The sequence below is a fragment of the Athene cunicularia genome (genome assembly GCF_003259725.1).
Source record: "Athene cunicularia isolate RWA chromosome 13 unlocalized genomic scaffold, athCun1 chr13_part1, whole genome shotgun sequence".
In the NCBI taxonomy this organism is placed as follows: domain Eukaryota; kingdom Metazoa; phylum Chordata; class Aves; order Strigiformes; family Strigidae; genus Athene; species Athene cunicularia.
Window position 1 is genome coordinate 2,027,075 of NW_020799117.1, and position 26,916 is coordinate 2,053,990.

Below are 26,916 nucleotides of genomic sequence, written 5' to 3' on the forward strand. Positions count from 1 at the left end.
CAGCTCAGCTGGGAAACAGGAGCTTGCTGTGGCAGAGTAATGCAAAACATGCTTTTGACCAGACAGGGGTAATTTTATTTTAAGCAGCGAAGCATGTCCTTATAACCTGGCAGCAAGGAGGAGAGAGGCTGTGTGGATACAGGCTGTGTTCGGAGCTCTCTGCCTTTGTGGTGGTTGGTATTCCTGGCCAGTAATCGCCCCTTCCTCAGGGGTAAGTGCTGCAGGTAGGCTTTCCCAAAAGACATTTTTATAACAAAATTCTCTTGTCCCTTAATTTTATAGGCGCTCTGCGAGGCTGAAGCTGAGCTGAAAGGCCACCACAGCCGTGTTTACCAGATTAATACTTAAATTTTCTGGCTTTAAGGACCTAGGAAATAATCCCTGCAGGTATGTTGTAAATATAGCCACTAATAACTGCCACGCACATTTTACAGGCAGAGCATTATTCTACAGTTGTAAATTGGCATTCCTGTGACCCTAACAGACAGGAGTTTTTGCTTCTTTCTTATGCAATAATTTTTTGAGATTAATTTTTCTTAATGTAGCTCATCCCAGTGCAGGAAGTATGAGCCGAGTATGATTATGTATTTCAAAGACAGTAACAGCAGAGGGAGCATGATGTAGCATTTAGTATAAGAAGTTTTTCATTCTAGGTTTAAGTCAAGATTCCAGTCTGTTTATAATTTCCATGCTGTGCATGCTGGCAAACTTCCAAAGCAGCAAGCTGTAAACACAGATATTTTTCCTATGACTAGTTCTGATTTTTGTATATGGCTTTCTATATGTCTGAGAAATGAGACTGTGGAGTATGGTGAGGGGGCACATTCTAGGGTGATCTTAGAATAGAGTCAACCCCCGCACCTCCAAGATAATGTCTGATTTTAATTAAATTGATAATATTAATTGAAAGAAACAATTCACTGACAGTGGACCTTTTTTATACAAACCCGTTATTTTTGACTAGGAAGGTTTTTCAGTGCTGCACAAGCATTCAGAAGGTTATGTTAAGTGTTGTGATAATACTAAAATGATGGACTTTGCACAGTAAAATGCAGTCTAAATTTTGATGCTGAAAAAATAAGCTCTAGTGGAAAAAGAGCATGCAGTCTTGCTGTCTTGACTAACAGTGTGGGATTTGACTCCAGGCTGCTTCATATGGGATTAGTTTGCAGACGCTGCAGAGTAAGATGCAGACAGATTTGCTGTGCCTTAGACTAGCATGAATCTTCTTGCCTGTTGGAGTGCGGAAGAAATATTCTTTTCTATGGGTTTAAAAAAAGCCTGTTGAGAGCTAATCAAGATGATGACAGTTTCTAAGGTTTTTGTTATAATGAAAGATAACACAAGCCATTCTATAGTGGAAGAAACGCATGCAGTTTTGCATGAATGTACTGTGTCCGTGTTAATGTGTGCAAATGAACAGTTTTCCTCCTTTTCTTTTGCCTTGCCTTGAAAAATGCAAGGCAATCATGCTGTATTACTTGCTAGGCAATTATAATTGTTTTCAGATGCGCAGTAAACCCTTTGGCAAAAAAGGTAGTGATGTTGGCATAAGCTGTTTGAGCAGTAAATGCAGCGTGTGCTGGGGGAGGGAGCTGGGAAGCAGTTATTTGATGAGGGAGAGAACTCACTTGATGGAGAGCTTGCTGTTTGTAGTGAGGTAACTAACTGTGTGCTGCCCTGGCAGTGTGTGAGTCCTGTCGTGAGGTTCAGGGTACGACAGCGTGGGCTGTGGGGGGAATTGATAGGCCTTTAAATCCAAAGTTCCTCAAGTCAGAGGGGTGGTTGAACGTTGGAGCGTCTTGAGTTCATGTGGGTAATGAGTTTTGGCCCTGAATTATTGTTTCAGAGGTTTCAGCCAGTGGTGAAGGCTTGCTTTCTTAGGGTAAATGAATGTTTCCTTAATATTTAATCGTTTTTAAATAGTTTTATGGCTGCCACCAGGTGCCAGGCATTTCCTGGCTAATGTGTTAGGCTAATCTGCAGGACCTGAAATACTGCTACAAGCTGGATATTTATGGCTCCTTTTTCTTACAGAGGTATTGAGAGAAGCTGCTCTTGGCAACATCCTGAAAATCTGCTTACTGCTCAGCCCATCTTTTGGCTCTAAATAAGCATGTAAGCAATCTTGCAGGGTTTTTTTTTTTTGTACTCTTTACCACTTAAATATAATCAGCCTTATCCGCAGCCATCAACACTGATAGCAAGTTGTTACCTACTTTTAAAGCTCCATTGTTTATGGAGGGGAAAGGGGATAAAGCCAGCTGCACAGTCAGTTCACTGCTTCTTACTGTGCCTGCAAGCAGTAAGGCAGTGGGTGGAAAGCCCTGGTGTTTGGCAAAGCCCCAGGCACACCTGTCTCATCCAAGAGTCCAACCTCAAATTGCTGTTGGAGGATGGACCATTCTTCAGAGCCTGGCATGTGGGCCTCTCAGCTGTATATGCACCAAGAGCCCATGAGTGGCCTGGGATGACTTTGAAGTAGCGATTTGCTTGGTAGCTTTCACCGTGGTACTTCAAATTTAGGTACATGCAGCAGGGATTTTTCCAGGTGCCTTTAATAGCATAGACAAACACAGAAGAGGAGACGGGCTGTATCAGTTATTTCTGCCATCAGCTTATAAACTGTTGCATTGGGATGGTTCAGAAAAATGGTATATTAATCTGATTTTGACAGTGTCTAGTGATGATACTTTCTCACAAACTTTATTCCCTTGTAGCAAAGTGTGGGTATAGGTCTGTGAGAATGGAACCGAGCCAGGGAATGCCAGTCCATCCTAATTGCTTGGAAGAAAGCATTGCTGTATGTTCTGAACCTTCCCCCCAAAACCCAAATAAAAAAAATCCCAAAGCCCAAAGCAAAAATCTGGAGGAAATAGAAAAGTAGATTTGTTGGGAGTAATTAAAATTTGTCACGAAGGAAAACATGTTGCAGAGAATGTCTGATGACCCGAGCAGTGACTTCTGCTGTGATCTGTGCTCAGTATTGGCAACATTCTGAAGCAGTGAGTTGGCAGTCAGCTGAGCAGTGATGGTACACAAGTTTTCGACTAATTTTGTGTGTCTCAGTGAAGCATTGCACCCTTAGTGCTTTTTTTCTTCACTGTTATACCTGTTGTTATCCAGCTGCATTACTACCTTGGAGTGGCTGTGAGGTAATGTCAACTGAGCTTAGTGGATTGGAGACTGAAATATAGATTTAGAAAGAAATGTGTTCACAGGGGCTGAAAACAACCCCGTGAAACCTTTTCCCCCCCCCACTGAGTCTTTGGAAAGAGATGACCTTGCTGGGAGCAGCTAAATCAAACCCCAGTTCCATACCTCTCGTAGAGAAGCACTATATAGCAAATAGCACTCCCTACAGCAAAGGGAGTGCTGTCATGTTTAAGTGGTGCAGTGGAAGAGTACTGTGGGTTTTTCTGGAGTTCCTGTGATCAAAGTGAGTGTTCACAATACAGCGAGAGTCACATTCTGGCCTGATTTGCCATAATAAGCAATGATAAGGGGTGTGACTTCTTTAAATTACATGGACTGGTCTCCTGTTGGTTCCACTCAGTTTAATTCTATGTAAGAAGCTTGTAGAAATTCAGAGCCTGGATGAAGGACTCGCTTTTGTTGGTCCCTGTTTTTAGTTAGGCTGGTCAGCAATTGAAGGGTTTAGTTCTTCTGAGCACACCCTTATCTGGGAAGGAAAGCTGACAAGAATGAATGATGAGCTGTGAGATAGTGCAACTCGAATCTCCAGTTACCTATCCTGTGTGCTGCTACAGCTCGAATCAAGTCCCCTTGTACACAGTTGTGCCAGCTAAATGGTACTTGCTGAGACTTGTGGGGTGAAGGGGAGAGAGGGCTGCTTTTTTTGTCCTTCTAGCTTGAGCAGTTGTGGGTAGATGTGCTGCCTTCTGTCTAAAGGAAGGCTCTGTGAGGGTCGTGCTCTTGTTCTGTGGAGTGCAAGGCAAACTGCAGCCTATCAGTTTGCTCAGAAGTGGGAGTCCTAAAGGGACTGGATGAGTAATAGATATTTTTTCCCTCTTCTGACCTGAAAAAAGTCATCCCTTTGGCTCATGTGGGAGCTGGCTTGAATCCCCCATGATTAGATATGAAGGTCAGAGTGGGTGAGAAACTGGTAACCCTGGTTGATGTGCAAGCAACTTTTATTTTATAGTTCAGGTCCATGTGTTTATATTTATCTTCTTGATTAAGAATTTTTGGAAAGTTTATTTAATAAAGAATTCTGTTTAACTCGTGAAGAAAAATTCCATCCTGGTCTATTTTGTCTAGAAGAACCTTTTTTTCCTTCTGCCAGCACTCTCTGAAGTCTGACAGCACTCTTTCCAGTGGCAGCAATGATTCATTGAGGTCTTACACTCTAAAGAAAAGTGTTTGTACAATATCCATCTGCTCAGTGCTTCAGCTCTGCTGGCTGGGCATGTTTCAGGGAGTTTAGTTCTATCAATGTTGCTGGGGCAGCTTCTCCAGGTACGTGTGGCCTCCAGACCCCTGTGCTGATGCCACTTGACGTAGCCCAATGAGCCAGGGTGGGCTTGTGCTGGGCCATTGTAGAGCCCATGCTGAGGACAGGGTGAGCTGCCTGCTGCCCCTTCCTGCGCGGGGAGTTCTTGTAGCACAAGGCTGAGCTGAGCCCAGTGGTTCTGCTCAAGCCTTCTCAGTCTGTTGCAGAGGGATTTGCTACTCACTTAAATAAAAGGAGATCTGAAATTCACCTGTCTGGCATGATGTCATTTGAAGATGCTGTTGAAAAAAAGCCAGGAGTGTAGGCAGTATTTGTCCTACAGACTTCTTTTCTTATCTGGTATTTCTATGCAACGGAGTTCTTCCATCCTCTGACTAAAACACACTGGCTTTATAAACATTTGTCTCGGTTATTGAGGTGGGAGGTGCTATTGTCCCTTCTGCCTCTCTTACCCTCTTTGTTAGCAGATGGTTTAGCTGTGGTGGGGTGGGCATGCATACGTGTATGTACGCACACATGCGGGTGCTGTCCAAGAATGTGGTTATAACATTATGTTCAGCCTCCTGTAATTCATTATTTGTGCTGGTTTTCTGAGTAACAGCTGTGAAAAGAATGTGTACAAACACCCTGCAGCCAGGTGTCCTGCTTGTTCAAGCAAGAGCTGATTTCTCTGTTTACTGAGGTTTCTGTTTATTGACTTAAGTGAATCTGAGTAGGATGGCAAAGCTGTTAAAGATCTGCAATAAAGACAAGCTGCTAGCTGTAGTGTTTTTGGCAGATATCCTCAGCCATGAGAGAACATGGTGGGGAGGTGCAGGGCGGAGAATGTAGAGTTGTGTTGTTTTAACTGGAAAGTTCCCTTGTAATTGTTTTGCCAGGCTTTGTGTAGCACATCCAAAAAATCACTCCGTGAAAGAAAGACAGGCTATGCAGATGGACGGTTGTGGCTTAATATATCCAAATTAATGTGCTTCCCAAGTGCTTTTGACTTGCTGTGCTCTCTGCTGCATCGCTTACTGTGGCTTTTAGTATTGGCAGACCTCTGCATGGTACTATTCATTCAGCTTTGCTCAATTCTCAGATTACCCATGTACTAGGTCTGAACTAACTTAAAACAAGCAGTCTGGGAATATGTGGTTTGCAGGGGGGTGAGAAACAGAAGAGGGAAAGGAGAAGACTTATTATGATGCTGTGAGACATTTTCCTGCTTACTCATGCTTGCAAACTGTTGTGGTTAATGTTTCTGATTCCTCATGTAGTCTTTTAAAGTAATCAGAAGGATAATTTAAAACCAATCATCTTGCCATGTGATAATACACAGCAGAGAACAGAGCTACTTCTGATGTTCGTAGGGATGGCAGCATTACTGGCGGTGTGGTTGGTGTTTATGCCCCTGGCACCCGCTGGTGAGCTCAGCTGAGGGTTTCTGTCATGCTGTTCGCTTGAAAAAAACCCAGAAGGGAAAGGCAATACCCACCTTGTGTTGGGCAGGCAGGTATGTGGAGCTCAAGGGAGCAAGGAGCTAGAGTTGTTCCAGAATTATTTTATTAATACCTTCCCACTTGCTGTATTGCTTGAAATTTTAGGGTGTTCCATGTATTTTCCCTTCTCCCTTCTATCCCCCTTTCTTATCAGATTTAAGTGATTTTGTTTTGCCCCAAATAGCTGCATGGTATTTAATGTATTTGGTGTAAGAGTGAGTTGCAAGCGGTGACTTCCAGCCACCAATTTACCCAGTTAGAAGGGGTAGGAAAAAAGAATTGCTCCTTGGATTAAGGTGAGCAGTCATATTCCTTTTGACGCTGCGTGGGTGCTGAGCTCCGGGTCTGCTGAGCAGCAGTCCTTGTACGTGACAGCTCGGTGAACAGGCGGCTCTGGGGTGAGCTGTGGGCTGATCCCAGAGCAGCACAGGCTCCTCATAAATTTCCTGGAAGAGGCAGCCCTGGCTGTCAGATCTACCAGGAGAATTACAGCTCCCAGGAGGATCCTCTCTACAGACCTTGCCTCTCCTTGCTTATCTGTGGGCTCAGACTGGCTTTCCCCTCCGTGCCCCCGTTGGGCTGTGCCCTTAGAGATGTGACAGTCTGCCTTCAGCCTCCGTCTGGAGGAGCTGGGTCTCTAAGCTGTGGCAGCCTTTGAAATACAGAAGTCATACAGGCTGTGCCCGGAGGCATGGTGAATAAGCAGAGTTGGAAATTTCACTTTCAACTTTTCCAACCGTCGCTGCCACCTCCACGCTACAGAAATCTGTATTTCTCTATTTGGCTTTCTCACTATTTGTATTTCTAGACAGTTTTTATATAACTGAGTTTGACAAGTCTGACCATTTAATTTAGGCTTCTGTTATTATTGGAATATAATGCAGCTTTGTATACTCTCCTATTTTCCAGCTGTAATTATGCCTGAGGTGGAAGGCATTGAGCTGCCCTTGCAGAAGATCTTGTTCTCACTGTCTCTGTGGACAGATATGTTGCTTCCATTACTTCTGTCATCTGGGCCTTCCGTGGACTGCAGTGTCCTCCCTGTAAATCCCAAAGAATATACCAGATAGCATTTGAGACCGTTATATAACAGCTTCTGTGGTTGAAAAAGTCTTTTTTTTCAAGCTTTACTTATTAGAATTCAGTGTTTCAAGGATCTAAATAATTTTCATGAGGGTGGAATGACTGAAGATGAAGATTAATGACTTGAGTTTTTTTCCTCACAAATAAGTTAATATTTTTTTCCTCATTTTCCTTTTAATCTGTTACAGGTTTGAGCTATCTGGAAGATGAAGCCCTGGCTGCAGTTGTTCGTTACCTGTATTTTCTTGATCTGGCACACAGAAGCAGAGTTCTTCACCTCCATAGGTATGGAAGGAACCAGTGCATGGTGTTGTGATGGAGTTAATGTGATTGTAAACTGTTAAAGTTTACAGTTGAAGCATATGGCTTTCTTCATATGGCCCTTTCAATCACTGTCTGCAGTAGGAAGAGTTACTCCTCCATGTTCCTGATGCTCTTCTGCATTGCAAGTCTTGTGTCAGTGCAGTTTGTTGGGTGACTTGGTGCATTGTGAACAGCATGATACAAGTTTGGGGGCTCGGTCAGTAAAGTAAGACGGTGCCTGTGTTTTATTAAGAATTGTGCAACTGCTGTAGTCTTGAACACAACACAAACTTTATGCTTAAAAAATGTAGTCCTGACTTTATGATATATGAAGAGAATTTAAGTGATAAAAATGTGAAATATTTTCTTTCACAGAACCTGAAATCGCCTGTCTTAAAAACCTGGAGGTAGTTATCAGAAGGAACAATTAATATCCCCCTTACCTTATGTGTGTTTTGAAAGACCTGAGTAAATCCTGAAGAATTTACAGTGTTATAAATCCTGAAAATAGATTGATTTTTTTTTTTTAATGACAGTTTAATTCTTGTGTTCTAATAGCCATAATACAACCATGTATGATTGTGGCAGAGCCAAAAAAATAAGCACAAACCGAATTTTCTGCTCTGACTTGGTCTAATATTCTCCTGTGGAATAGTGTGAGGAATTTACCCCTGTAAGGATAACAGAGGCTGATTAGCTCTAACTGGCTGTTCTCCAGAACATGCCTCGAGCTCACTGGGGCTGTGTTTCTGAATGATAGACCTCGCAGTGGTTTATCTTGCACCACTGGAACTGCTCAGCCAGAGCAAGGCAGAGTGGTGTTTCACAACCAACCTCCAGCACGTGCTCCCGTGCTCTGGAGTTGGCTAAACAGTGTTTCAATACAGATGTATTATTTCGTTTCTTTTTCTGAAGTTAAACAGCTTTTTTGTGCAAGGTCACTGTGAAAGATCACCTTTTCTTTATGCTTACTTATTCCTGAACCTCTCCTGACTCTGAAAATAGCACAACCTGCTGACTTCCATCTACTTAATCATGCCTCATTAATAATTACTTTGGAATGCTGAAACTAAAGCTGTGGCTGTATTTGTAAAGTTCATCTGGTCTTTCAGTGTTTGGTCTTCGAAAAGTGAAGTTTGTCGCAGCAATTAGGACTGACATGCTAGCACAACTTCCACTAATGCTCATCAGGAAAGAGAGAGTGTGTGTGTCAGTCTATAAACATTTAGTCTGAAATTCCTCTGTAGTTAATAATAGGTTGTGTTTCCATGGTTACCCATATTGAAAAGCTGTAACTTTAAGTGATGCCAATGGTTAGGCCAGTAATTTCTTAGTGTGACCTAATCTGGATCCACATGCAGAACAGATGCTTTGGCAACTATCTGGATCTTTTTCTTGCTTTGACTCAATAGCTGTATTAATGTCGAACCCTTCTTCTGAGTGTCTTGCGTATAATTGTAATACTAAAAGTAATTCAGAGGCAACGGAGGGGTCACAGCAAAACTGAAGTGGGGATTTTAAAAGCCCCTTGAAGAGTCTGAATGCCAGGCCTGTATGTACGACAGCTTTTCTGGTTTACAGGCGTAGAAGTGTGTGCCCTTAATTGTTTTAATAGCCCCAGAGCATCTGAGGTCTGTCTGCTGTTGGAAACTGTTACTTTTTAAGGTCTGATTAACACTTGTCAAACTCTGTTTTTAGGTCAAATGACAGACCTGATTTACGCAGAGAAAGACTTGGTACAGTCTTTAAAGGAATATATCCGAGCAGAAGAGAGCAAGCTCGCTCAGATTAAAAGGTAGGGGGTGGGAGGAGAGGTTTGTATCACGAAGGGTGACAGAGCGGCTGATCTGTTGTGTTGAGTTACGCCACACCTTCCTGTCAAGGCTCTTTGCTGTTAGATCCTGGCAGCATTTCCTCAGTAGATAATCACCATGAGACCACAGGTACTAATGTGGTTGGAATTTGTTCTCATAAACCTGCGGAGAGCTGGCCCTGCTTGAGGCATTGTTCAGGTTTTCTCTGCTTGTTTAGAAACTGTTGTCTGCTGGGTGCTTCCCACTTTTCCCTGTCCTTACGCCATCCCTGTGCCTCTGTGGAGAAGACACTACTTGTGTCATAGGAGCCTTGTTCCTACGAGTGAAATGCCTCTGGGTGCCAGTGCTCTGTGCTACCCGTGCCACAGCACCAGGTCACTGTTTAGCAGAGCACACGCCAATCCCCAGCTTCCTTCTCATGTTGGCTCTGCCCTCAGGGACAGTTCTCCTTCCTCCTCTTCAGTTGTCAACCTGGCTACAGCACATCTCGGACCTTGTCCCAACAGCTTAGATCATTTGACAGGCTGACAACTGATGTTTTCTGTGTCCCTTAAGACTGTTAATACTTATCTAGATGGAAGTAATATCTAATAGGGTGTGACCCTAGAATAGTCTAAATGAAGTCCAGGTTCAGAAATGCTGAGTGCCTCTAAATGGAGCTATGCTTTCCAAAGAATTTCTTAACTCCAGGCTATATGTGGCAGCTTGATCTCCCTTTGGGGGTGTAGGATGCGGATGGGGCTGTGGAGTGGTGAAATAATAGGGATGCCTTGTCACTTCTATGCATAAATGTTCATTTCTTGAAAAGCTGCCCTTCAGAGGAAAAGCAGTCTCCAAGTATTGTTAGTGTGTCAGTTCAATCGATGTATGAACAAGTCTCTTTTTTTTATGGACTGACATGTGCAAGTGCTTTTTTAATTTGTTAAATTTTCACTTGACTCGTATTTTGCTGTATTTGTAAGCAAGAGTATTCTGCCACTGTGCCAGTATTTGAGCCCTCGTGTCCTGCTAGTGTATGAGGCATATGCTTTGCAGCAGAGGTGCCAAATGTTATCATTGGAATGTGGTAACACTTTTCAGTAGTTTGTCTCTTAGTTCTAGAGATATGTTTATGATTCGGAAGCACACTGTGATGTGCATAGAGTCTAGAACTTGACAGTATTTACTGCTTTGCAAAATAAATATTAGAAGTAGTGAAAGTCTCAATTAAAAAGGGAGTGCAGGTGAGACTGGTTTTAATGTATGTTGTTAATCTGATATCCCTGCAAAGGATCTCTGGAAAAGCCATATTATTGTAATTATTTTTATTATTAGTTTAGCTGAGTGCTTTCTTCCTGTTGAGTGCTGGAGAGAGGAACATGCAGTTGGGCCAGACGTTTGTGTCAAGGGATCATATGAAGGACAACAGAAGAAATTGTCACTGTAGCATCAACAGCGTAGCTGGCAGTTCAAATGCAGTGAACCAGAGGAGGAAGCTTCCCCCTGCTGCTGGGAAGCTGACTGGCTGCAGTCTGGGTGACTGAGAGCACTGCCATGGTACTGAGGGCTTCCAGTCTGAAAATCCAGGCTTATGCTTTAGTTACCCTAAAACTGAAAAACTCTTGGGTTATATTTATGCTTGTCTAAAAAGATAGATAAATGACACTCGCCGTGATTGTGCGCTATATATCATTATTTTCTGAAGTGCAGTATGCTGAAAATCTATGGCTAAGACTCGTTACAAGTGAGACGCATGCCTGCTGTCGTAAGGTTTAAAATAGAAAGCAGAGAAACAAAATCCATATAAAGACTATTAAAAAAAAATCAGTTGTACTTTATCCTTGAAGTTGAAAGCTGGTTATGATGGTGAAAGCAGCAATAAATTGATTCTAGCTGTGTCATTAGGGTGACTTAAGCAGGAAGACATGTGTTTGTAAACTGTTGTCAGACTGAGGCATATGCTTCTTGTTCCAGCTGGGCTGAAAAAATGGAGGTACTGACTAGCAAATCAACCTCTGATCCGGAAGGGTACCTAGCACATCCCGTAAATGCGTATAAGCTGGTGAAGCGCTTAAATACTGACTGGCTGGAATTGGAAAACCTGGTTCTTCAGGATACCACAAACGGTAAGGCGCTACAGGGGAGGAGAGAACAGGAGGTGGCCTTACAACACAGTTGCTTATCCTCCTTCTAGTCTGGAGAGTTGCACACTCAGCTGTGGTTTAAATATTATTGCCGAGTTTGTTTGAAAATTAAACCAATAGCTGACCTCTTGTTTACTGGTTACCCAAGTGACAGAAACTTGCTACTGAAACACATCTCAGTCAAGACTTAAGCTCTTGCCTGGCTTAGCCCTGTTATCTTTTGACTTGTCACTTTTGCCCCAAACAGCACAATAGGATATAAAGTTAGCAGCTGTGTTGGCAACTATTGTTTTAGGCTTGGTCTTGAGCTTTATGTTCCTTTCTATGAAAACTTACTTTTCTGCTTTCCCAGTCTGCTGCTTGTCTTGGTGATCATTGTTTTTTTGACCACGTTGATCAGCAGATAAGATTTAAGAGTCAAAATAAGACCCATACACAACTGGTGAGGGATTTGATACCAGCCCCAGCATGAACAGTTGGCAGATGTTGCAGTCAGTCTGATAACAGGGTAATACACAGTGGCTATCTGTAAATCTCTCTTTTTTTTAAAAAAATCAAATGTTTCCAGTACTAATCTTTGCTTTTGCGTCATTGTCAAAGTGTCTGCCCGAATTTGCTTCCATAGCTTAATTTTTTAAAAATGTAGGTTTATTTTTACTGGACCCTTTGAAAGTAAGGCAGAAGAGGCTGTGTTTTTCAGGCAGAACACTGCATGTTTTCCCTTTCTATTCTGCATATGCTGAAGCTTAGATACTTGGAAGCTTTTTCCAGCCAAGATTTTTATTACCTTTTGGAATAGTCATCACAGATGGAAATAAAATACTCAATTTTACTGAGTACTTTTGTCATTAATTCTTTTTCTAAAGGCTTCCTTTTCCAGTTCTGCTTGTGCAGGACGAGTTGGCTGGGTGGTTTGCCTTCAGTTGATTGCCCCTGCTTCTGCCTGACCAACCTGCTGTGTAACCTTGATATGTTTGTGTAGCGCATGTAACTTGATTTCTAGATGTCCCCTGATCTTACTTGTTGGGTTTAAAAGCCTCTTACTGAGGAAGGCCCTACACTTACTTAAGGGATCCTGGATCAGGGTCTCTGTCCTTGGGCTGGGATTTGAAAAGCTCTTACAGCTTCTCAGCTTGAAGTACAGAGTCTGAATTTGTTGTCCAGTGCTGTGATCTGCAGTTGTCTCTGGGGATATTGCAGGAGAACTGAAGAAAGCTTTAAAGTTTTCATGCTAGAAAGAGACATTGCAGGAGAACAAAGATCACTAGATTCACGTTGTACTTTAGTAATTGTTTGGCACAAGAAAACGGAGGGTTTTAATTATTTGTCCTGTATCTTTTGGTTTTGTGCAGCGTTCCTTAAAATGGGAGAAAACAATGTTTTTATAACTTGAGAGCCTAATAAGAGGCTTTAAATCTGGATCATTTGAATCTTAATTCCCAAAACAAAGCAGATGTTTCCTCTTCTGTGTTAATCTGGTACTGGTATTTATTCAAACTTTGGAAGTAACATCTTTCCCTTTTACTGCAAAGGCTTTATTGCAAATCTTACAATTCAGCGCCAGTTTTTTCCAACTGAAGAAGACGAGACTGGAGCTGCGAAGGCTCTGATGCGCCTGCAGGACACGTACAAACTGGATCCTGAAACTCTATCTCGAGGAGATTTACCTGGTAAGTGCACAAAGCTCTCCCGTCCTTTAAAAGGAAGGAGGTAGTAACGTCCTCAAACTCTCTCCAAAAGCCCTTTTCCAATAGCAGAGCAGGACCATGGTGCTGACAGTCTGTGCAGCTTAGATGCTCGAGGATATATTTACTTTGTCACTTTGAGAACAAATTTGAGGTTGTTCCCAACCAAGCCATGGCACTGTGGCCTGCAGTGGCCAGCTCAGTTAGCATTTTTAATTAGTATTAATTTAAAAGAAAATGCTGATTTTTTTAATTTTTTTTTTTTACAATCACTACACTAAAACCACAAAGGGCAACAGACTTCTTGTGCAGGTTCCTGTGTAAGCAAATACTCTGGGTACTTCTGTCCCTGATAAGTTATGGACCAAGGGAAGGAGCTGCTCCATAATTCTTTGCTGTGGTGGCTCTCACAAACCTTGACTTTTGTCTTGTTTGCTCTGGTCTTTCCACGAGGCTTTGGTTGAATCACTTTGCCCCTGTTCTTTCTCTGAAATGGGGACTAAGTTTTTGCCACAAATGTTTTGGTAAGTACATAGATATATTGGGATGCTTCAGTGTTTTGGCAGCTGAGTCCTGATAAATGTTTGCTGATACTTTTGTGAGACTTACTGACACTGGCTATGGTTGCTAGCAACACACTGTTTACAAACTGAATAGGCTTCATTAGAGTGTGAGTAGATGAGCTGATGAAACACTTTTCATTATTATATGTAGGTTATTGACAGTGAATTTAAAATTAAGTCTTATCTGTGCATCTGCTGAGCTGGAGTAAGTGGAAATCAGTGCACAGATAGTCAAATGGATGCCCAATTTGTCTAAATAACAATCAGCTTGCTTGCGTACAAATACACATCTCTAGTAAAGAGCAAACAAGCTAGCTCTGCGTAGTCAGGCTTCTCTGATCATTTAACAGTGTTAATTTGTAGGTTCAGGAAAATTTGTTAAGCTGTTAGCCTGCTCTGCCTTTGTCTGCAGCAGAAAACACAAGAGCTTAACACTGTAATTTCTATGTTGAACTTCTGTTGGTTTCCAAAGGAATTAATGCCGCAGAATTGGGATAGAGTTTAATCCTTAATTCTGAAGGTGATCAGTTTAGTACAGAACCTAAAATATTGTCAAAGCATTGTCTTTTAGAAACTTTTTTGGATGATAAAAGTGTGTATTTACACATACTCCTTACTGTGCCCTATGTATTTGAAGGCAAGGATGCTTCTGTGTGCATTGTTTAAAGCTTTTTTGTTTGTTTTAGGGACAAAATATAGATCCTCTTTGACAGTAGGTGACTGCTTTGGTATGGGGAAGACCGCTTACAATGATGGAGACTACTATCACACCGTGCTCTGGATGGAGCAAGCCTTAAAACAACACGACGAGGGGGAGGATACAACAGTCAGCAAAGTAGAGATCCTAGATTATCTCAGCTATGCTGTTTTCCAATTTGGGGATTTACACAGAGCCATGGAGCTTACCAGACGTCTGATATCCCTCGGTAAGAACAAAAACCCCACAATTCTAGCGCTGGGGAGTGTTGCAAGCAGCAGAGCCAGGAACAGTCATGGCCCGTACGTACTGTGAGCTGACTGGAAGGATCTCCTGCCAGGTGCCTTCCAATAAACATAGGTCCTGGAATAAAAACCTCTACTTATACATGAAATATCTTTAACAAGCTGTCTTACAGTCTGTGCTGTTACTACCCAAAGACCAAATGTGTGTCTGACTGCAGTACTTGTGTGCTTTGCTTCAGCCAGTGTAGATGTTGTGTTTGGTGATGGTTAAAGCTGGGTTGTCTCAGCTGGAGATCAAGGCTACCATGGACTTAGGCAGAGTGCTCTATCTTCTGTAGAGTCCTCCAGGCTTCATGTATTCCTCTTTACTCCTCAGTACAGGTACTCTGATGCCAGAAGAATACTTTGCCGGAGATTAAAGCATTTATTTCTGAATATTCAGAACAGATTGAGTTTCTTAAAAATCTGTTTATCTCTGATCTGTTTCTGACTTAAATGAATAAGCATAGCTTCCTGTGCAGCTTTGCCTACTTCCTGCATTGGAAAGGTTTATCCTCTCCAATTAGAATTAACATTTACTGTGTATGTATTTGTATGGTTTTTTTCAGTGTTGATAATTCTTAGATGTTAGCTGCATCCTGAGAGTGGGTGAAGCTTTTCCATTGAAAAATATGTATCAGTGTAGTTTCTGCAGATGTTAAAATTCATAGATTAAAAATTTTGACAATATGAATGTGTTGAATCTAGCTCCCTCTGCAATAACAGGGTTTAGTACTGATAGCAGAAGGCAGATCCTATCAGCACTAAGCAGTAGAACAGATTTGGCAGTTCCCTCTGGGAGCAGCAGCTTCCTCTGCTCTGGACTCAGGTTTCTTCTCTGGCCACTATTAGCCTGTGCTCTAATGACTTCTGTGGCCTTCTGGCTTGATTAAATAAGATAAGCACAATAAGCTTGGGAAGGTCAGAAGGGGAAGAAACTGCTCTAGGTGCTAGTGTCCAGGAACACTTTGGGGTGAACAGGAAACTGTTTCTGATTATGCTGGGTAGAGGTCTGTTGATGCTTATCAATTCATCATTAGTTTTGAGAATGGTCAGTGTTAGGTTAATGGTTGGACTAGATGATCTTCAAGGTCTTTTCCAACCAAGATGATTCTGGGATTAATAAATCACTAATGATAAGTCCAATGCCACTAGTGATCCAGGATACCTCTGTTCTAGATGTCTAGATGGGCTGTGAGGTAGTGACACACACCTCTGAGCTTCCCAACTTTGGAGAAAGCCTTTGGGACTGAAGTCTGTGGCTGGGACGTCACTGCAGCCCGTGGTTAAAGCGTGTGGATGAGGAGCATGGTGGAGAGGAGGGGTGCAACAGGTGGACTAACTGGATTTCTGCTGATGAGCTCTGTGATCTGCTTATCTTGGGTAGAGCTGGCTAGCAAAGTTGAGAGAAAAGGATGGATATGAAGACCAAAAACTCCTATGCTTTTTTTACTGAAAAACAAGTTTTGTGATGGGTCCTTCCAGAAACAATTCTGTCTTCCTGCAAAGACAAACTTCTCAGCACTGGTTTTCAGTGCGGACTAAAGCCGGTGCCTTTGGTTGCTGATAATGCTTTAGGAAAGGGAGGATTATTGCTGTGATACAAAGACTTGTCTGTATTAACAGTTCCTGCGATTGCATAAATCACTGGTTCTGTCTGTTCTTCTCTCAAAGACAGTGCTCATGAGAGAGCAGGCAGTAATCTGCGGTACTTTGAGAAGTTGGTGGAGAAGGAGAGAGAGGAAGAGGAGAAAGAGAAATCAGTGAACAAGACCAACACAACGACAGAACCAGTGGTGCAAAGTGGTGCCTACGAGAGGCCTCTTGACTATTTGCCAGAACGTGACATCTATGAGGCCCTTTGCAGAGGTGAAGGGGTAAAAATGGTAAGAGGAAGGCAAAGACTCTCCTGACTGTGCTGCCTTTATGTGAGGGTGATCAAGCTTGCTGGGAGGTGATAAGTTTTGCCTTCTGCAAAGATTTTTTTTTTTAAAGAAAAAATTTAAATGTAGGTCTGTCCAGGCTGAGATTTATACCCTTCTGTTCTGGCCTCTCCAGCTGTTAGTCCTAGACAGAAAACGAGCTCTCAACTATACTTCTTAAAAGTTGCTGAAAATTGATTCTCCTCAGCCATTTCAAATGCTGACTGTGCAGCTGTACTAGGAGGCTTTTTCCACTGGGAGCTGGTAATGCTTTGCCACGCTGCTGGAATTGCATTATTCCATCCCTTTTTGCAGTGTAGACATGTCCTTCTGAGGTGATTTTGACCAACCAGTCCCCAGTACCTCTCAACAAACATGGCTTTAATTATCAGTGCAGGGAAAGGAACACATTTGTTCCATCTGCATAGTCTTAATTATAACCACCAGACTTTTTTTTTTATGGCTTGCTGTTTGTGTAGTCACTTGCTTAATCTGTAACCTATTGTGATTTAATTCTTCTGAAGGTTAGTGTTTCAGATGTTGCTCAGTGGGATCTCGAGTGGCATACACTGAGGTGGTTCTATTTGCAGTAAATTGCAGAATCCCTCATGCTTACCTCTTAAACCTGCTAGTCAGCTGAGGGCTTTTCTGGTCTTTGTGGAATGAAGCCCATTTGGATTTTTGTCTTGCCTCTTAATTTCATGACAATTGGTTGAGCAAACGACGTTTTGTTTGGTGTTTTGTTTCAGACACCTCGAAGACAAAAAAGGCTGTTTTGTAGGTACCACGATGGAAACAGAAACCCTCATCTGCTCATAGCTCCCTTCAAGGAGGAAGATGAATGGGACAGCCCTCATATTGTACGATACTATGAAGTCATGTCTGATGAAGAAATTGAGAAAATTAAACAGCTAGCTAAGCCAAGGGTAAGCTTCCCCTCTTCCATCTCGCTAATGACTGCTAATTCCATGCTTTAATCTCTATTAGCAAAGACTAGGCGAAGGATTTGAAAGATCTGGTTTCATACTACAGATGATACACTGCAGCTGTGAGCCTCAGGGGAACGATTTCGAAACTGCCTGGTGATGTAGGACCATAAAGCCCAGGCTCCTGAAGGTATTTATGCATTGTTGCACTTAATTATGCAAAGTTCTCAGTAAATGGCTTAGAAACCTTCTAGGAAACTAGGGACTAGACCTGAAAAGGTAGATGACTGACTGGCTGAGTGATAGGAGTAGGTGTCCAATGTACTTTTAAGTCTGCCTTTTGAGATGGAGCTGAACTTTGAACCAAAATTTAAAAAGCCCAAATCACAACAGAAGTGTGAAGAAACAACGGGGTCTTTAAAGTTGGGCCAGCAGAATATCTTAGAGGTTTGTTTTTATTACTTTGGGTAACCTCGAATCCTCTGCTTCTGTTTTAAACTGTAGTCTAGACCTGCAGAGAGGTGCTTTAAGTGCCACAGTGCATCCTCGAGTGGAACCACGGTGTTCTCCTGCAGCCACGCACAGCTCCTTGGGAATAATGCGATGCAGTTAACACAGAGTGGAGAAATCATTTGTGCTCCGAAGTAATTCCCCATCTGGGACTGGGGAAGGTTGGAGGACTCGTAGGGATGAATGCACAATGCAGTCATTCTCCCAGAGCACTTTAGATCTGACTCTTCCACCTAGACAGCTGTCTAGCAGCAGAGAAACAGATGTGACGGCTTCAGTGTGCCGAGGGTGGATCCAGCTTGAAGGCAGCAGCTTTGAGTGAGAATTCTAGTCTTGGTGCGATACCTGTTGCCCATGGCGTCAATTCTAGTGACTCTGCACACAATAAAAAAGCAGCCACCTAATGTAAAGATAGTAATTATCTCATCTGATTTTTTTTTTCTGGAGGTAAAATTTCCTGTTCCTTTCTGCCAGAAGGATGGCAGTGTGAGGTCAGTAGTAAATGCTACACTTTTCTGTTAGGTCTGTCAAGCATGTAAAACCAAACCACTTCTGTTTTTATAGATGAATGGTTCATTTCAGCACTCTTCTTGCTACTACTATGAAATGTGGTACTAAAATTCCAGTCGGGAAGTACCCTTCTGTGTGTGTTTCCATTTAGAAGGATAAATAGTTAAAAACAGACTGAGAAACTGGTGCTTCCTGAGCACATTAATAATTGGGGATGTTTGTGCAACTGGACTTCTAGGATTTCCAGCCAGCTATGGGAGTGTTGGCAGAACACTCGTGTCTGAGAGGACTCCCACCTCCATAAATGGAGACTTTTCCCTATTACATCATACTATAAAACTTCAGGAGCTTCAGATAAAATGGAAACTTTCAAATAGAGCATATCACTTAATCTACTTTATCAAATCAAGCACATTCTGAATAAGGCAGCTTTCTTTTTTGCTTGGTTTTCCCTTTTTGTTCAGAGTTTTATGGAAAGTCTTAACTCTTGCTCACTGAGTTGTGTCTATTACTAATGTCAGAGGAATTCTTTGTATAATCTGTGGAGTGTAGAACTGGGATCTGTCCCTGTAAGAGGGTAAAAACTGTAGTCTTAAGATTCAGATGAAAGTTTTCAATTCAAAAAACCAACCACTTTCTTGTTTTTGCTAAACCTGTCTATAGCTCATCTGTAGGAACAGCTTTAAGTTCTACTGCGGTCCTACTGAAAGAATGGAAAATAAATCCTGTGATAAGATGGTCCTTAATAATTATAGCTTAATTTCAATCAGGAAATTCTAGTTTATAATCATGGAAGCTTTCAGAGAGAACTCTGAAGTTGTATGTTGGTTTTGGGCTCAAAGATGAGTGCTTCCTTTGTTCTAAAATGAATTTGCAAGAAATTTCTACTTTTGGGTCCAAGCACTTCAACATTATCTGCAGTTTACACTTGCCAATACTTTTTTGTTCTGTAGAGAAACAACATCTGTACGTGATTGAGAGGAGCTGTATTCAAGCTGCTTTTCATGCTTGTTTTGCAAAATGCAATCACTTTCACTCCTGTTCCAGAAAGTAGTTCCAACTTCTCAGGCAATACATCAGAGCTGACTGGGAAGGGGTCAAGATAACTTTTAGCTTTATTGGTGTGGATAGTATTGGGACAGGTCTACTGTGAAAGTAAGAGAAGCTTGTTCCCAAAATTCTGGATGTTACCTGTGATACAGGCATGCCTGAACAGGCAGAAATGTGGTGTGGAGGGGGACAAATTAGTGTCTTTGGATTCAGTGCTATAAGATTTCAGCAATGCAGAACTTCAGAAGGAAAAGCCAACTAAATGCAGGCTCTAAGAGGAAGACTGGAGGAAGCTTCTGACCAATGCAGTGTGTTAGGATTCTTCAAAGCCTAGCAAATGCCTATTATATGGCTGCCTTCTCACCCTGAGAGAGGGAGCCTCGTGTATCAGCTGCTTAGACCAAGTGGGGTATAGATTATATGTCTTAAATGAAGAAGCCTGTCTATCAGAAAGAGGAGTTATGGAATTATATGAATGTAGTCAGGCTTATTTTAGTTCAGATTTATTTAGCTCAAATGCTAGGTGCAGAAATCAAGCAAGCGTACACAAGCTTGAAAGTGGCAGCAGAATGAAAAGTTTGGGAAGCTAAATTATATCCCTAAAGCTATGCTTCATTGCACAAGTGAAGAACAACATCCAGTCAGCCTGGCTCTTCTGTCGTGATTTATGCAGGAGAAATCTAGAACAAAATAACAGTGAGTCAGAATTACAGCAACAGCTGTGCCAAGGACTCTTGTATAGGGACAAGACAGCTGACATGGATTGTAAAGCTGGCTGGAGACTTATTTGAGGAAAAATGAAGGAAATAATGACTGCATGCTCCGAAGAAAATGCAAATAAAAAGGCTTTCTGTGACCTGTAATTAAGTAGAAGGAAGGAGGCATGACTTGAAGTATTTGTGGTTTGTAGGAGTTAAATTTAAATGTGGTCTGAGTTTAGTCAAACAAAGGAGCATCCCAGTTCTTGTTCTCAGCCGCGTGTATAAAACCAAAGCGACCGGTTGTGCCACACTGGTAGGAGTCTATTGCTGACCCCACAGCAAACCTGAGCAGCTTTGCCAACTTCCAGATTTTTTCCAACAGATTTGGGGATGTGTTACTCGCTGTTTAAAATGTGTAGGTGAGCTGTGTTTTTGCAGAGTTACCTTCGTAAGGTAATAACATATCTCAAACTGTCTCTGAATTAGACGTTCCAGGCATCTTCCAACTGGAAAATCTGAGTATGGTAACGCTGAGAGTTGTCCTCAGGAGTTTTCTACCACTGCATTTGCCTGCCCTGTAATTTGTAACTCATCCTATAAAAGTTTTCACTTGTTTTTCATCTGAGAATGAGGTTGGGTTTTTTCAGTTCACATAAGGAGCAGGATGATTAAATTTACAGAGTATCCAATGATTTTTCTCTTTGCCAAGAACTTGGGCTTCATCAGTTGTTAACTTTTGTTTTTGTTCTCTCTTGCTAATGTTGACTCCAGCTGTTGAAAAAAAAAAAAAACCCAAACCTTTTTTCTAAACCTGTTCAGTAAGCAGTACTCATGGATTTAATAAATATCATGGCTTGTGCAGTCAGACTCTTTCCAGGATCAAATGTAGGTGATGGATTGCACTTGTATTTCTGCATGTACTGTTCTAGCATGAAACTGAAACGTGAGTTTGGAGCTGTAACTTTCATCCAGTGATATATCGAAGTTGGACAAATCAGGTGTTGATTTTGGTTAAGATGAGAGAAATTATTTTTTTTTTCTAACCTGTAGTTGATGTGTTTCTTCCCGCTTGGGATTTTTTTGACACAGCTGGCACGAGCCACAGTACGTGATCCCAAAACCGGTGTCCTTACAGTGGCTAGCTACAGGGTATCAAAAAGGTAAGCCCGGAGAAGAGTTTAGCTTTAAGGGTTTTGTGCTTAACAGCTGTCATCTGCTACCTACAACTGAAAACTTGGAACTGCTTTGCATGTAGCAAAAGCTTGCACAACAAATGCGTGATAAATGGCTTTTAGCCATCTGACTGAGGGCAGAACAATCCTTCTGCCTCGGGGTACGGGTGCTTGTGGTTGGTATTCTAAAATAACATGTTTCAATCCTTCCTTTCTGCCAGCTCATGGTTGGAGGAAGATGATGATCCTGTTGTAGCCAAGGTGAATCAACGAATGCAGCAGATCACTGGGTTAACAGTGAAAACAGCTGAACTATTGCAGGTTGGTGCACTTGTCTGAGTTCATCCTGGTAAAATAAGCTGCTGGTCAGGGTGATCTGGTGCTTATGCAGATATAAACCTAGTCTGGCTCTTAGGCAACCCCTCGTAGGGGTTCTGTTGTCTGACTCTGCACACAGGGTAGTTAACTTAAGATGTTTGAGGAGTGTGGGCTGTTCCCAGCTGCTGCTGGGAAGGATCTGGCAGGTAGATGCTTTCCCTTTATGCGCCAGGCAGAGAAGGGTGGAGATATCAAAGAAATAAAAGATAACTATTCAGGAATCTGATTTACCAGTTTATTTTGAGGGGAAATGCCCACTGCTTCTTTTCAAGTTTGCAAAACTTGAGCTTCCTTCCTAGCTGAACCTTTGAAAGACTCATACTTCTCATAGCCCTGCTGTATTCTCATGTGAATTCTGATCTTTGGCTGTCTGTTGGGGAGAGGCAGGTGAGTGGGACAGCACTGCCAGAATAGCTGTACTTTAGCCTATTTACTGCTTCTCTTCCTCCGTGCTCCTTGAATTCCTGTTTAGAGCCTGATTGAAGTACTGCTAGTACTGGCTATCCACAGAAACCAGGTGCAGTTATCTCGGAGACATGTTAAGTGCAGCCTCAGAGTAACTAAAATTGGATGTTATGTGATCCTCAGATTAAGCAAAGTGATGCTTTTAAGCTTCTTTGAGCCTTCCGTGTTCCGGGATGGACGTGTCTATAACGGATTGTACATATGTAACACAGAATCTGCGTCAGTCTCCTAGTTTGGACGCACGTACTAGAGAACTGTGTACACAGCTCCCTCTTCAGAGGAGGGAGCAAGAGTGGTAAATATATTGCTGCTAATTCATGTTAAACAGGGTTTTGTAGTGATCAGTAGAGTACTGCCCTTGAGAAACGTTTGGCCCCGAGAAATATTCTCAGCAAAACCCTTAAACTATGAAAAGAAAGGGGCACTTAATATTTTTTTTTTCTCCTCTGCATACCTCATTTCTGGCAATATAAAAAGAAATAAACTGTGCTGTAGATAAGTCTTGCCACAGAGTGCTGTTTCTCAAAGCACGTCTTGGATTTAAGAGTGAGCGTTACCTTCTGCAGCAGTCGCTTGCAGTTCAATGGATGCTTATGCTTTCTTCTTCCACACTGTAGGTGGCCAACTATGGAATGGGAGGGCAGTATGAGCCACACTTTGATTTTTCTAGGGTAAGATCACACTTTCAGTTGTTTCTCAGTGGGGTGGGGGGAACGGTTTGTTTTGAGAGAACTGTTTTCTATTAAAACACTTAACGTATAGCCCTGTTGCATGGGTGGATGATGACTTTTGAAAAGCCTTCGCGCTGCCTTCTCTGCTGAAAGTTCAAGAGAACAGTGGACAAACCTGCCTGCTTATCTTTGTCACCTTGGTTCTCTGCACAGCGTAGAGACACTAAAGGGTAGTCATGCAGAACTTGAATATGCTCTTTCCATTTCTTTCTTTGAAAATTGAGGTCTGCAAGCCCTGCGTTGTGAGTCTGTGTTGTTCTGTCCAGCTTTTGAGTTCAGCAAGGTTGTCCGAGTCCTCCTTTGGATATAGGAGCTGGTTGGGGAGGAGACATCCTTCCACCTCCCTCCAAAAACGTAGCCGTTATGGAAATTTTCGTGGATCATCCAGCCCTTCTGGCAAAAACCCTCGGTGTGGCTGTAGCTGTAGGGTCCAAAGAGGGTTTGGGTTGGTGTTTGGGAGGGCAGAACTTGCTGGTGGGTGCTGGATCCACACTAGGCACTAGAGGGCTCTACCTGGCAGATAACTGGGAGGAACAGAATCTTCACTTCTACCCTAACCCCGGGTTTATGAATGTGCTAATCCTACTGAAGAGCTATGGTGGCTGGTCATTTCAAATCTAAAATCCATCTGATGCCTTGGTTTTCAGTAGAACTGCAGCATTTCAGTGGAATCTGGCTTAATTCAGGCTGGTCCCGGTGGTTTTACCTGGTAGAAGGGATTGCCACAGCCGGAGTGCAACCCAATAATTGAGTGCAGAATTGGAGCCACCCAACTTAGCACTCTTTAAAAAAAAACAAAAACAAAAACAAAAAACAAACACAAACAACCAAAAAAACCCCAAAAACCAAAACCCAAGCCCTAAAAAAAAAAAATCCTGACCTTCCACACTGTGGAAGCTCATATTCGTTAGCTTTGGCCCGTTAAGAGAATTTTCCTGTTAACTTTAAGACTGCTTCGTTTCCTGAGTCAAGCAAATGCTCTTAAATTCTCTTCAGAGCCTTTGAACTCGAGGACTTGAGCCATCAGATTGGCCAGGGTGGACTTTACTTTTGGATCAGGCAGCTGGGGCAGAGCTCCACTTGGAACATAACCTTGGCTGCACTCACCAGTTAAGGCAAGGCAGTCGCAGGATTTGCCATGGGTTTGGACTGGTCCTCCAGGCTCTCTGTGCATCACAGATCTCAGTACTGAAATACAGGTTCTATCTCCCCATCTCCTGATCAGCCTCCCAGCTTTTTATTCCCCTCAGTTCTCAAATAGGGCCACAAAAATGGTTGCGTATTACAATTTTGAGGTTTTATTGGTTGCTCAGAAGTCAGAGAAATCTATTGATGTTCAGAAATGCTTGGCTGGACCTGGAGTTGACAGCGGGGGCAGAAACCAGGGAAAACCCCTCTCAGTGCTCTTACGGTGGCTCTTTTGGACTGATTTTGCATATGCGGACACAAGAGTTGTCTTTCCTGAAATGGGTTCATAAAAAGTATATTTCAAGAAATAAATTTTAAGTAGATTGAACGATAACGTCTTTGAGATGGTGGCTGTGGTTTTTCTTTTCTAATGCTGATTTTTTTTCTTTTCTTTCAAATGTTAAAGATTATTGGCTTTGTGTAGAAGAGTGCACCTTAATATCTCCTGGGTGAAATTACTTCCTGACAATTAGCAATGTAAATAAACTTTTAATTACATTTTTTTTTAAGGGAGGAGAGACATTAGTAATCTAGATGTTTTTTCCACTTCTAAACTGACACCAGTGCAATCTCATACTTCAACAAAACTCAGTGTTTCCTAGAGAGTAAAGGCAATTTGATCTTTTTGATGTGGTCCTTAGTCCTAGACAGGCAACCACCTGAAAGCAGTTGATTGTTGCTATTCTGCAATTTTGCCTGCTGGCAAAAATGGCATTATTTTTTTTTCTTTTCGGTATTTCTTTGAGTCAATAGTACATTTATGAGAATCTAATGTGTTATCCAAAGCCCACTGAAGACAAGTTGTTCGTATTTGCCCCAGCTGTTGACGTTGGATCAGTGTCTAGTATAGTAATAGTGCATTGTTAACTTTACTTGGACAACTTCAATGCCACAGGCCCTGAAAACATTGCTTCTACTCTGCACTACGAATTGCTTCAGTGCTCCTTCTCCTTATAGCCTCCGAGCGCTGTGTGCATGCAGTTATGCACCCTGGCTGCAACTTGTAATGGCTTCAATGTCACCCTGTATTGATGTGTCCCTTTTCTATCCCAACTCTTTAAATTGGGCTTAAGGATCTTTCTGCAGAGCTACACATCTGTAACTCTAGTGTGAGCCTGTTAACTTGGGTTAAAGTTGTTGTCTGTTACAGCGACCCTTTGACAGCACACTCAAATCGGAAGGAAATAGGCTAGCGACGTTTCTTAACTATGTAAGTACCTCTGTTTGTCTGCTGTCCGTGAGCTTGAAGTTTGCAGTTACTCTCATTTAATTTTATAGAAAGATGAGCCAGATGCTTTCAAGCGGTTAGGGACTGGAAATCGTGTGGCCACTTTTTTAAACTATGTAAGTATGATGATCCTTTATGCATTGAGTGTAACTTTAGCAGCATTTTGTTTACAGCTTGTGCAGTTGGTTATTTGTAGAGATTCCCTGGCATCTGGAAGTAGGGGTTTCATTATTCTTGCAGCATCAGGTGCTGTCCCATCTGAGTTGGCAGAATTCTGGTGGTATTTAACCTCAGAGCAGAAAATTGGAATGTAGGGCTCAGCTTCCCCTTTTGGCCACTCTACTATGAAATCTTTGACTTCATTGGATTCCTGTTGGTGGGAGAGGATAATTTGGCTTATTTCTCAAAGGCGAGTGCTTGGGGTACTCCTGTGGTACACTGAGAACTTGACTATCAGCCACGTACTGTCAGATAGTCATGTTCTTCCACCACTGTTTGACGGCACTTGATGTTGTGGTCTGTCAGCCTCCATTTACCTGTTTGTTGAAGCTAGAGTTACTCTGGCATAGCTGTTGCTTCAGCAGATGGAGGAGACATGGCTAATAAAGTTGGCACAACTGGGTTACGAATGGAGGATTGAAAAGATTCATTAGTTGCATGCGTTACACAGCCTACAGATCATGTACACTGGAATCGAACGTAACTGATACTAGTGGCCTATTGTTTCCACAGTGGTCTTCTGACAATATTTTATCTATCAGCCTATATATATATATATATATATATATATATATCTATCTCAGTAATTACCTAATCTGTGTTTAACTTTTGAGTGATACAACTTCAAATTTAAAACTCTGTGGTGAAATATTTCTGGCTGGGCTAGTATTCTGGGTGTGAGATGCGGCTCAAACCAGAACCAGAAATACTTTCCACTTGATACGGCAGGGGGAGGAAGCAATCTCCAAAACAAGAATCAAACTAAGAAAGGTAGCTGTGAAATAGTCTGCTCATAAGAGGCTTTAATTTTAAATTGTCTCAATCTGTATTTTGTTTTTCTCAGGCTTTTGGGCAAGCCTTGATTTAGAGCGAATGATATGCACCTTATTCTCTGCCAGCTGTACATGGTCAAAGGCAATTTCACCCTTGTATGTCCTGTGTAGAACACATACATGTACCAACACACTTACTAAAAAAAAAGTGGTGGTGTTGCTAAGACGTAGGTATTAACTTGAAAAGTTGCATGCACACGCTTTCTAGTTGGAAGGGGCAAAAACCTGTGCACCCGTGGCATCTTATGCCCTTTTATTGTACGTATCAAGCAAGAGGACACCAGAGGGGTAACAATATCTGCTTTAAACAGAAATCCAAGTTACAGTGGAGACTGTGGGGACTCGGGGAGTGTGTTAATAGTAGCTCTGCTGTTTAAATTTGGTGGGAGCTGGATCTGACTCTTTTAATTAGAATCTGATCAAAAACCTACTGAAATCAGTGGAAAGACTTTCTGTTCCTAACTGGGAGTGTTTCCAGTAATTTTGGTGGGTTTGGGATCAAGTCTAGAATTCATAGCGAATTTGTTGTTGCTGATGAATTCAGTGGGGTTAAATTCATTGCAGTGCAGAAAGGCA

At 42.1% G+C, this 26,916-nt stretch overlaps 1 protein-coding gene across 7 annotated transcripts in view; it reads left to right on the top strand.

The window, feature by feature from the left end:
* The first annotated feature begins 281 nt into the window (after window positions 1-281).
* The window catches only part of P4HA2 (prolyl 4-hydroxylase subunit alpha 2), a 36,968-nt gene continuing 10,333 nt past the window's right edge, over window positions 282-26,916 (top strand). For 3 of the 7 annotated variants that reach the window (XR_003399373.1, XM_026858216.1, XM_026858219.1), the window contains exons 1-12: window positions 282-387; window positions 7,227-7,323; window positions 9,040-9,136; window positions 11,109-11,260; window positions 12,811-12,948; window positions 14,213-14,452; window positions 16,182-16,393; window positions 17,179-17,355; window positions 21,216-21,286; window positions 21,520-21,619; window positions 22,759-22,812; window positions 25,339-25,404. Coding sequence is in view for 5 of the 7 variants with exons in the window: in XM_026858216.1 (XP_026714017.1) it covers window positions 7,245-7,323; window positions 9,040-9,136; window positions 11,109-11,260; window positions 12,811-12,948; window positions 14,213-14,452; window positions 16,182-16,393; window positions 17,179-17,355; window positions 21,216-21,286; window positions 21,520-21,619; window positions 22,759-22,812; window positions 25,339-25,404 (1,386 nt within the window). In the remaining 2 variants the exon portion in view is untranslated. Of the gene's footprint in view, window positions 388-2,096; window positions 2,119-7,226; window positions 7,324-9,039; window positions 9,137-11,108; window positions 11,261-12,810; window positions 12,949-14,212; window positions 14,453-16,181; window positions 16,394-17,178; window positions 17,356-21,215; window positions 21,287-21,519; window positions 21,620-22,758; window positions 22,813-25,210; window positions 25,271-25,338; window positions 25,405-26,602; window positions 26,629-26,916 lie in introns of those variants that run through there. The other 4 variants (XR_003399374.1, XM_026858221.1, XM_026858218.1 and 1 more) reach the window with 4 other exon arrangements.